A 12,012-nucleotide genomic window follows, 5' to 3' on the forward strand; every position below is an offset into this window, starting at 1 on the left:
AAAAAAAAAAAAAAAGTCTAAAAATGAGAAGGAAGTATTAAAACCATCTGCAGATGCTATAACTGTATTTAAAAAAACCCCAAGAGAATCAATGCTGAAAACTACTGGACACACTAAAATAATCCAATAAGGTAAATGGTTACAAAACTGGTACACACACACACACACACACACACACACACACACACTCACACACACAAAACAACTGCTTGTCTGTGTATGCATAATATCCACTCTAAAATATGATGGGAGAGCCATTTGAGACAACATGGATGAACTTGTAGGACATTATGCTAACTGAAATAAACTAGACACAGAAGAACAAATACTATATGATCACACTTATATGTGGAATTGAAACAAGTCAAACTTGCAGAACCAGAAAAGAGAATGTTGGTTGCCAGGAGCTGGTGGGTGGGGGAAATAAGAAGATGTTGGTCAGAGGATACAAACTTTCAGTTATAAGATGAAAAAGTTCTGGGGATCTAATGTACCACCTGGTGACTACAGTTAATAATACTGAACTGTATACTTTAAATTTGCTAAAAGAATAGATCTTAAGTGTTCTCATCTCACACACACACACACACAAAAGGTAACTATGTGAGGTAATAGATGTGCTAATTAACTTGATTGCAGCAATCATTTCACAATGTATACTGTATACTAAATCATCATGTTGAACACATTAAATACAAAAAATGTTTGCCAATTATATAAAGCTGGGAAAATTTTTTATTTTTTTAACCATGAAGGAAGAAAAATTCCTATTTATAATATCTCACACACACACCATTAGAATAAATCTAACAAAACTTGTGCAGGACATTTATGAAGAAACTTTTGTTACTAATGAACATAACTGAATAAATTGAAAGACATCCTATTATTAGCTAAGAAGACTCAATACTCCCTAAATTAACCGATAAATATAGGGGAACTAGGCAAGTTAGTGCTAAAGTTGAACTGTTAAATAAATAAGCCAAGAAAAATCTAAGAGAAACTGATTAAGAAAGACTAGTGCTATGATACTAACAAGCATGTAATTAAAGTGTTTTGGCATTGGCACACATATAGGAGGATAAATCTTAAGAGAACAGAACCAAACACATTATAGGACTTTAGTCTATGATTTAGGTGGCATTTCAAAGCATTGGGGAAAAGATGATTACTCAATAAATGGTGTTAGGATCACAGTGTAGCTATTTGGAAAACTCACTCTTTTTTTTTTGAATTACACGGTCCTCTCACTGTTGTGGCCTCTCCCGTCGCGGAGCACAGGCTCCGGACGCGCAGGCTCAGCAGCCATGGCTCACGGGCCCAGCCGCTCCGCGGCATGTGGGATCTTCCCGGACCGGGGCACGAACCCATGTCCCCTGCATCGGCAAGCGGACTCTCAACCACTGCGCCACCAGGGAAGCCCTGGAAAACTCGCTCTTTAACAAGCAGTTCCACTCCTAGAAATGTATCATCCAGATAACCGTAAACCTTACTTCCTTCAGCCTTTTCCCTACATCACCCTCTAAGAGAGGCCCTTCCCTGAGCCCCCCTCTTTAAAATTATAGCGCCCAAACCCAACCCCCAATTCCAAGAAGCCCCTGTTTTGCTTTTATTGTTTATTTTTCTCCATAACATTTATCACCAACAACATGTCATTTGTTTACAGTCTGTCTTCCTCATTAGAACATAAGCTCCATGAGGACAAGGATATTTGTATGTTTTTCGCTCATTTATCTCCAGCATCACTCAGTAAACACTTTTTAAATGATAAAGATATTCTGTGGCATAAGAGTATCCCTCCCACCTTCACTGCAAGCTCAGTCTCACAGTGTAAATATGCTCAGAGCAGACTCCCTCCCCAGACCCGCATCGCAATTGTCCTAACCTGCCTGCCAGTTGCTGGTTGGGCAGGGCATGTGCCCCCATCCTTACCGATGGGAAAAAGTGCGATGTGCCAGGGAGATTTCTGGAAAAGGTTTCCATCACTTTAGAAAAAAAAAAAAAGGATGGGAGAAAATGCCTCTTTCTTTCCAAGACTCTGTCATGCCTACACATGATGCTTGGCACTGCATCAGCCATTTTGTAATTGCGAGGGGAATGTCAACACACTGAAGATGAAGAAATGAAAGCAAGTTCTGAACTTCAGTGGACACTTTCATCACTGAATTAACCAACCTTGAAATCACTTTTCTAAAGTAAACTCTTAATTTTTAAAAGCTACTTTTAGTTGCTCATTCTGTTTCTTGAAGCAGAACACATCCTGATACCTACTTACACGTGTGCAAAAGACTTGCCTAAGAATGTTCATTTCACTTGTAAATATTTATAAAGCAAACTGCTGGTATCTAAAAGTAATAAGTCAACAGAGGCCTCCTCTAGTAAAGTTACCAAATGCCCAGCAGTGTGCTGGTAAAGGTTTACCAATCAGCTAGGAGAAGGGAGAGACTATTTGTAGAGTTTGCCAATTTCCATGGTGTAAGTAATCCCATTGAGGTCAATTTCAATAATGGCCGAGTTTAACAACCAGTTCACTAAATTCCTGCCAAGATAACAATCAGCTCTCCTGAGCCAGTAAAACCAGCTCCAGCACACCACTGCTTACACGTAGACAAGGATGTAGATACTTACGCACTAGTAAGGAATAATTTCCTAGACATACTTAAGAGGAAAAGGGCAATGAAACTACTTATAATGGGCTTTAATTATAGAATCAACTATTTCATGTTCACACATATTTGCATAGACTATCTTTAGAAAACTATTCAAGAAACCTGAACAAGATTGTGTAACGAGTGGATAAGAAACCTCCTTTTATACTGTTGCAAGCTGCTTGAACTCTTTTTGACCATGAATTACCTTTTCATAAAAATTACAATTTTGAAAAATTAAACATCACTAAATTTTCATTTTTGCAAAATAAGTCTCCTTTTCTTGATTACATACTTTGCCCCTTTTTGATGCTTAAAACAATTCTCACTAGGTTTAATAACCCCCAACCAGAATTGGGTCAGCAAACCAAACAAACTGAAATTACAAAGATACATTTTGCATTTTTTTTCCCTAAATTAACCTAAGCAACAAAATTGCTGTGGTTCAACTTCAAGACAAATCAAAAAAAATCACACAAGTAATCATTTCATCTACAACTGCTTTTGTTAAAAAAGAAATTGAGCCAAGCGTGAAAAGTACACTCACATATCCTTAAACCAGCCCCATATACATGAACTCACAGCAAGATCACTTGGCACCTCCTGGGTCTTCACACAGTGTCACATGGAAATCATCAGGATCTAATTAGTGACTTAGAGAAAGGAAGCAATAATAGAGTGCCACAAGCAGTCTACAAAACTTATAGGTCACTAAAGGTCACCCACAGCAACAAGGCTCCGCTGCTCAGTTTGCTGTGTATCACACACCAGACTCCTTGGATTCAACAGGCAACTGTGCAGCCACAATCAAGGAGCTTGTTTTCAGGCCTTACTAGAGACTGCCCTCTTGTCCAGTTTAACTTCTTTTCAATTTTTAGTGTCAGAAACACAAGGAGGGCTTCCCTGGCGGCGCAGTGGTTGAGAGTCCGCCTGCCGATGCGGGGGACACGGGTTCGTGCCCCGGTTCGGGAAGATCCCACATGCCCCGGAGCGGCTAGGCCCGTGAGCCATGGCCGCTGAGCCTGCGCGTCCGGAGCCTGTGCTCCGCAACGGGAGAGGCCACAACAGTGAGAGGCCCGCGTACAGCAAAAAAAAAAAAAAAAAAACCACAAGGAAATAAAATTCATGGTTAGATTGATGTTTTTTCCCTTGCTCTTCCACCTCCTGCTATGTCAGGAAGTAGCATTAAAGTTCCATCTTGTGGTTGCCCAACAGGACACAGGAAGCCTGGACCTTACAACCTGATGACTAGTGACTGCAATGCAGTGAGATAGAGCCGAAGTTTAGCTACACAGGGAACAGCACTGAAACAAGGTCAGGCTGCTAAATTATCAAGGACAACATTTACCAGGTTTTCCCCTATACAACACGTATATGCGCTATATGGGCACTCACACGTTAAAGCAGTTTTTTTCTTTACCATGACAAAAGGATTCAACACAGGAATGGAGAAGTTAGATGGGGGAGGGGACATCTAGTCTATCTATTCTCCTTCCCACCCTCCTATGTCTAAAGAATTCTCCATTTTCCCCACCATCAACACAAACCTAAAACCATTCAGCAAATGTTAAGACAAGCATGAAATCAGAAGGGACTAAGACCTGAGGGAGAAAAAATAAGAAGAAAAGAAGGAGCAAGTGAATGGCAACACAAATCCACAGTTATGAGCAAACTTCAGTGTTATTCCTCAAGACACAGATTTTCACAGGTATTTGCTAACTACGATGCTTACAAAATACTATGGATTTCTTAAAAATGTCTACAAGCTCTTACAGTTTTTGAACACAAAGCTGAACAAGGCAGTGAGAGAGAAAAAGACTTAAAAATATTAACATGTATTACTTATATAATAAATAATTTTTACATTACTGTACAATAACTTACGAAAATTCAAAAGAGGTTTAAAGTCATAACTTTCAACATGATCTAAAATGCAAACCACATAAACGAAAACCAAGTATGAATGAATGTCTCTGGCCAAAAGTAAATGTGAAGCAATACGAAATCAAACCATTTCTTCTGAGATATTCTTCATTCAGTGGTGCTGAAGAGCAAGACCAAGCAATCAAAAAACCAAACGTCAAAGAAATGATACATGCTGGGACACAAATGATCTTCAAAAGGAAAAAATGGATAACAACAGCATTTATCACTATTAAGAGTCTGGGACAAGAGATGTAAAATATGAAACAGCTGTAACATTTGGCAGGTATATTCAGGTAGATTAAAAGGCATCATCTATTGCTCGACTCAGCTCATAAGCTAATAAATTAGTGGTTAAGGCTCCATTTAAAAGCATTTTAGGCTTTCAATCTTGAGCAGGCAGATCCATCTGAGTATTAATTCTTACCACCGCAAAGGGAGTACTAGAGTTCTATAAAATCCACATTAAGACAAACATTAACCAAGGTGGTATTTTACATGGGTTAACTGTACTCTGTTAAATTCCAGGCTATTCTGAGAAATACCAGTCCATGTCTAACTGTGCACAGCACAGAATCACAAATACCAATAAGCACCAATTCTGGATAACAGGCTGGTAAGTGGGTGACCACACTTACCGTTTTCCACATAGGGATGAAAAGGTAAGACCAGAGCAAGGATGACCCTGCCTCTAGTTGGCTCCAAGACACTTCTGATATCTTTTAACAAAGTCAGGGGCTGATCACAGCGGTCCAGCAAATTCAAGCAGCTGATGACATCATACTGGAACCCTGTATTCTGCCATTCATTTATACCAAGTACTCTGGAAAAATCAGAAAGATACAAACCCTCTTAAAGACATCTTTAAAAATACTCAGATGCCAGTAAAGACTTTAATTTTGTCTTCTAAATCAAAGTAAGTTCAAAAATCTTCATTTATAATTTATATTTGCAATAATAAAATGGCCATACAAAAGTAAACAACCATATTTCTTTAAATTTAGCAATTCTCCTATTTCCAAATCTCAAAACATGCAAAATTTCCTTTATAAGAACTAGTATGTTTAATAAGTATGAAGATATAAGATGATAAAAATGGTTATGAAACTGGGGCATCCAATTCTTGAACATCAGTTAATGAACAAAGAATCCTACTTTTACATTCACTGGAATGTAATCGTAGAATACATCATATATTCATGTTTTCTATTCCTAGGGTCCCTCCTATTTTTAAGAATGGCTAGGAGTGGTATAAGATAATTTCCATTTATGTCTTTTGAGCACACCTCTACTCCCAGGAGAGAGATACTATTTCATATTCTAGAGTCTTCATATCTAAATAACTATATAGAAAAAGATAAAGCACAGGACATCCTATTAAAACAGTAAGCGAAGAACATAGTTAACACACCACTCTCAGCCCTCAGTATCTCATGAACACACAGTCTCTCCCTCCCCCTCTCTCCTACCTGTCTTCTCTCGCCCTAAGAACATTTCTAGTCCTTTACAATGTTTTACTCACAGAGAGGAGGAGACCTTATATCAAGAGGCTTTGTTAGCCACACCATTAAGGCAATTCTATAAATTACTCACTCCTGCTTGGTTATACCAATCAGAATGTGGAAGGTGAGGCATGTTATGATAGAGACAGGAGGAAAAGGAAACAGGAAAAAGGACCTTTGGTAAACAAGTCTTTGATCACGCTCAGCAGACAGAGATATCTTAGAAAATTCTAGAAGCATAATGAGGACTGTTTAGGAAAACTCATAGTATAATGACATTTCAGAGCATTTTTGTATAGCAGAATAAAAAGAAACACTAACTGCTCAGGTGCATCTTCTTTTCAATCTAGATTTTTTTATTTTTTTATTTTATTTATTTATATTTTTTGCAGTATGCGGGCCTCTCACTGTTGTGGCCTCTCCCGTTGCGGAGCACAGGCTCCGGACACGCAGGCTCAGCGGCCATGGCTCATGGGCCCAGCCGCTCCGCGGCATGTGGGATCTTCCTTCCGGGCCAGGGCACGAACCCGTGTCCCTTGCGTCGGCAGGCGGACTCTCAACCACTGCACCACCAGGGAATCCCTCAATCTAGATGTTTTTAAAAACTAAAGCCTCCTCCAAAGCAAAACTGACAAACTTCAAGGAGCTAGTCAGATTTCTTTGTTGCTTGAAATTAGGGCATTAGAGCTCCAAAATCACTTTGTTGTATCAAAACTGAGACTGCAATGATGATTTTAGGAGCTGTATTTAGCTCATTTAAACTAGAGAGAAGACTCTACTTTCAGGATAAAAATGTCATCAATTCCCATTTTAAAAGCAGAAATGAACAATTAAAAAGAAAGACTATTTATATATTAATACCTTAGCCAAACAGCCAATTTAAATTCATAAACTTGCAAAAGACAAATTACATATTTGACTTAAAAAACCAAAAAAAAAAAAAAATTAGGCCTGATCTAAAACGAAGCAGAACCCAACATCATCAGCATGTTTTAATCTAGAATAATGTGGGCTTCCCTTGTGGTGCAGTGGTTAAGAATCCGCCTGCCAATGCAGGGGACATGGGTTTGAGCCCTGGTCCAGGAAGATCCCACATGCCGCAGAGCAGCTGGGCCCATGCGTCACGGCTGCTGGGCCTGCGCTCTGGAGCCGGCGAGGCACAACTACTGAAGCCCAAGCACCTCGAGCCCGTGCTCCGCAACGGGAGAAACCACCGCAATGAGAGGCCAGCGCACCACAACGAGGAGGGGCCCCTGCTCACCACAACTGGAGAGGGGCTGCGCGCATCAGCGAAGACCCAATAAATAATAATTTTATTTTTAAAAATATCTAGAATAATCTAACTAAATCCATCTCAGAATTATTTGAGGATAGGTAGTTTCCATGTTGGTAATTTTGAAAGACAGAAACACATGCTCATAACAGAAAATTATAGCCTTAATACCGGGACAGTTAAAACTATACCTATAGAGGTCCAACTTCATCTTTACTTCTGTTTTGTGATTTCTACTTGTAAACTCAGTTCCACTGATAAAGACATATTTATCAGCCCCACTCAAACTGCATATTAGCCCAGGAATCCTAACAAGTTGTTAGAATCTTCCTCTTCTTATGAGAAAAATGAAAGAAGTGACTTGTCCAAGGTCACACTGTAAATCTCTAGCAGAGTAGAAATTACAACTTGGAAACTCTCCTAGTATGTTATTCAGGTCAATGAACCTGCTCTCTCCATATAAGGTGAGAAAGAACCTAACAATCAGTCCTTGAATAAATGCTTCCAGGGTGGTGGGTTGAGAGTGAATGGCCATCCCTTCAGTCTCCAGTATCTTTTTGTTAAAAAAGAAAAGAGGATATGAACACGAGAAATAGAATTAACCACAATATTTTCTTTTCCTTTCAAGAAAGATCCCTATAGATCAAGATAACCTATAGATAATGGATTAAAGTCAAGCATCTTTCAAATTTACATTAAAGATCTTTGTTCTCTGGTGTCAAAAATGTATACGCAACTCCTTCTGAACTACCCACACGTGAACTGCCCGTGCGGACTTAATTCCAAACCCGTCCACGTTGCCAGTCTGCATCTTGCCACACACTTGTTTCCTCCACTATCTACAAACCACCATTCAGATCATGTCAACAAATTTTCACGTTAACTTTTGGTAAAGCAGACTAAGGAAGGTAACCATGCTGCCAAAATTTTCTTCCTGCCAAACAACAGTTTTTATTTATTGTCATTTGAATTGTGGAACCGTTCATTAGTACACACAATCAAAAAGTAATTGTATAATCCCTTCCTAAATGTCTACGGCTCTCTCAAAACAGCATTTCTAACCCTAGAAGAAAGGCGTCCGTTCAGGGGGTTATTATTTTCAAGAAAGTGAGTTAAGTAATAGTTTACCTTCAGGGGGATTTAAAATACACTTTCCTTAGAGAAGTAACAAAGCAATGAGTATTTTGATAAATCCTAAATAAAAAACAAAATACCAGCAATGTAGAGAAAATTTATTGTTTTGTTTTAAAAATCAAAGCCACATCCTTAAATTTTACAATCAGGTTTTCTGGCATAAACAATAATATCCTGGCAAAACAGAGGGAAAACCTGGCCATCTTCTGTTTTATGGGTTTATTTCAAAAGTGACATCCAGAACCTTTATTAAAAAGCCAGTTTTTCATGAGCCCAGATATTGAAGAGAAACAGAAAACAGCTACCTCCCAAAAAGAAGCCAAAAAAAAAACCATGGAAGCTAAAAGTCTGCCCTGCCATCATGGATCAGGCGAACCCTAAACTTAGTAAGATACTGCTTGCCCACTAAAATGTCAAACTGTACCCAAAGTTGCCACTTTTGTGAATACGTTTCTATTTCATACTAATAATATTATGAAGGGAGTGTCAACCAGTATAACTTCCCTATCAAACTGCAAACAGATTGTGGCATATGAAATATTTATTAGGGAAAAAAAAATAAGTTGTTTTGTTTTGTTTTGGCCGCTCCACGCAGCTTGCAGAATCTTAGTTCCCCGACCGGGGACTGAACCTGGGCCACAGCAGTGAAAGTGCTGAGTCCTAAGCACTGGACTGCCAGGGAATTCCCAATAACTAAGTATTTTTTATATGGTGTACAAGTTTATCAGGTAACATAACATGTAAACTCTACATATATTGAATCACTAATTCAAACATCTGAAGTCTCACTGAAAATTCCTTTTGGACACTCAGTCTCAGAAGGGTTTGAATGTCAGGCAAACAAGCAAGGCCATGGCCCAGGGTAGGTGGGCCTCCTTCCACATAAATCCCTTTAAATACCCATTTACAGTAATCTTCCCTTCCCCTCCTTCCTACTTGGTCTTCTCTTCCCCAGGCTAAAAATGACCATGTTTTGCCAAAATTTAAATCTAATCCTGCTCCAAGAGCTTTGCTAATGCTCTGTCTCTAGGGTTAGTCTGTTCCTAAGATAGTCTTCTACTTAGGAACTTAGCTGGGTAGGAAAGTGAGGGAGTACATAATTCTCTCCTTTCTTTCTAAGCCTAAGCCCAGCTTCAAATATATCAGAGAAGGAAGCAGGCTCTACCTCCACCTGCCCCATTCCATACTCAGCACCGTCTTCCCCCATTCAATAGAATCCATACTGAATTAAGAATAACCTTCTTCCCAAGTCTCTCAAGCAGCAGATGGTCTAAAAACCAAGATTTGACATTTCACATCCATTTGAATGGATATTATCAAAAAAACAGAAAACAACAAGTATTGGTGAAGATGTAGAGAAACTGGAACACTTGTGCATTGCAAGTGGGACGTAAAATGGTGCAGCTGCTATGGAAAAGGTATGGCAATGCATCAAAAAATTAAACACAGACTTGCCATTTGATCCAGCAATTCCACTTCCGGGTATATACCCAAAAGAAGGGAAAGCAGTGACTCAAAACAGATATCTGTACACCCATGTTCACAGCAGCATTATTCACAATAGCTAAAAGGTAGAAGCAACCCAAGTGTCCATCGACAAATGAATGGATAAACAAAATGTGGCATATACATACAATGGAATATTACTCAGCCTTAAAAAGAAATGAAATTGAGCTATTTGTAATGAGATGGATAGAACTAGAGTCTGTCATACAGAGTGAAGTAAGTCAGAAAGAAAAAGACAAATACCGTATGCTAACACATATATATGGAATTTAAGGGGAAAAAATGTCATGAAGAACCTAGGGGTAAGATAGGAATAAAGACGCAGACCTACTGGAGAACGGACTTGAGGATATGGGGAGGGGGAAGGGTGAGTTTTGACAGGGCGAGAGAGAGTCATGGACATATACACACTAACAAACGTAGTAAGGTAGATAGCTGGGGGGAAGCAGCCGCAAGGCACAGGGATATTAGCTCGGTGCTTTGTGACAGCCTGGAAGGGTGGGATGGGGAGAGTGGGAGGGAGGGAGACGCAAGAGGGAAGACATATGGGATCATATGTATAAGTATACCTGATTCACTTTGTTATAAAGCAGAAACTAACACACCATTGTAAAGCAATTATACCCCAATAAAGATGTTAAAAAAAAAAAAAAAAAAGAAAGGAGATTTTGACATATGCTACCACGTGGATGAACCTTAAAGACATTATGCTCAATGAAATAAGCCCATCACAAAAGGACAAGCATTGTACAATTCCTCTTATTTGAGGTTCCTAGAATAGTCAAATTTGCAAAGACAGCAACTGGAATGGTGGCTGCCAGGAGCCAGGGGGACAGAGGACTGGGGAATCAGTGTTTAATGGGTACAAAGTTTTAGTTGGGAAAGATAAAAAGGTTCTGGAGATGAATGGTGATGATGGTTACACCACAATGCAAATATACTTAATACTACTGAACTGTACACTTAAAAACGGTTAAAGTGGTAAATTTTATGTTACATATTTTTACAATTTTTAAAAAGCTTTTTTTAATTAAAAAAAATAAACAAACAAAAAACGAGATTTGAGAATGCCAGATTCAAATTAGGGAACAAGTCCCTACATCTGATCTCTCTTCTCCAAGCTGTCTCTCACCCACCCTTTTCCTTCCTACAGTGCCAAAACCTCTAGTTCAGAAGAACACTGCCAAGGAAAGATGATTTCTCTCTCAATATCCACTTACCTGTACAGCTGACCCTTGAACAATGCAGGTTTGAACTGCCTGGGTCCACTTATACACTGCCCATATTTTTCAAAGGTAAATACTACAATACTATACAGTCCATGGTTGGTTAAATCCGCAGATGTGCAGGAACTGCAGATACAGAGGGCTGACTGTAATTATACGTGAATTAACCCCTGCATTGTTCAAGAGTCAACTGTAATATGGAAAGATTTTTTTTTAATTCCTCATCATGGAAATTGTTTCTGATTTATATTCTTTAAATAATATAATCTCAAGAAGCAATACATCTAAAACCAAGAAATATACTCTAAACCATGTCTAAAAATTATACCTGTATTTCTTCTTCTGAAGCTGCCATATCATAGTTTCAGACAGCTCAGTGGCGTAAATTTCTTCAAAATCAGGGCTCATTGTTTTTGTGACTTCTCCATCTCCAGCACCTAAATCAAGAAGTCTATGCGTTTTCCAGTCTGGATTAATTTTAAGCAGTCTCTGAAACTGATCTGGTGAAAAGACAAACATTGAGCCTCTTCCTAGCAACCTGGAAAAGAAAAAAGGACAAAAATGGATGACTCTATACAAGATAAGCACTTCCACCCAACATCCACACAAAGTAGTGACTCAACACCAACAGCCTCTGAACTTACACAATGTTTATTTTATAAGATTATACGATTAAAATATATATCTTTTATATGATTTATGATTAAAAAGCAAAGTTAATAAAATAAGAAAACACCTCTAGATATCATCGTCTGCCTTTGAGGCTGCAAACAATATACCAAAAAGAGTGGGGAAAGGAG

The 12,012-nt window shown here is 38.8% G+C and overlaps 1 protein-coding gene across 3 annotated transcripts in view; it reads right to left on the reverse strand.

Annotated features, from left to right (window-relative positions):
* The window catches only part of METTL9 (methyltransferase 9, His-X-His N1(pi)-histidine), a 48,001-nt gene that overhangs the window by 18,048 nt on the left and 17,941 nt on the right, over window positions 1–12,012 (reverse strand). For all 3 annotated transcript variants that reach the window (XM_024744263.1, XM_024744260.1, XM_024744262.1), the window contains exons 3-4: window positions 11,541–11,750; window positions 5,210–5,394 (exon numbers count right to left, since the gene is read on the reverse strand). In XM_024744263.1, coding sequence (XP_024600031.1) covers window positions 5,210–5,394; window positions 11,541–11,750 — 395 coding nt within the window. The remainder of the gene's footprint in view (window positions 1–5,209; window positions 5,395–11,540; window positions 11,751–12,012) is intronic.

Source organism: Neophocaena asiaeorientalis, unplaced genomic scaffold (genome assembly GCF_003031525.2).
Source record: "Neophocaena asiaeorientalis asiaeorientalis breed wild unplaced genomic scaffold, Neophocaena_asiaeorientalis_V1.1 scaffold91, whole genome shotgun sequence".
NCBI lineage: Eukaryota > Metazoa > Chordata > Mammalia > Artiodactyla > Phocoenidae > Neophocaena > Neophocaena asiaeorientalis.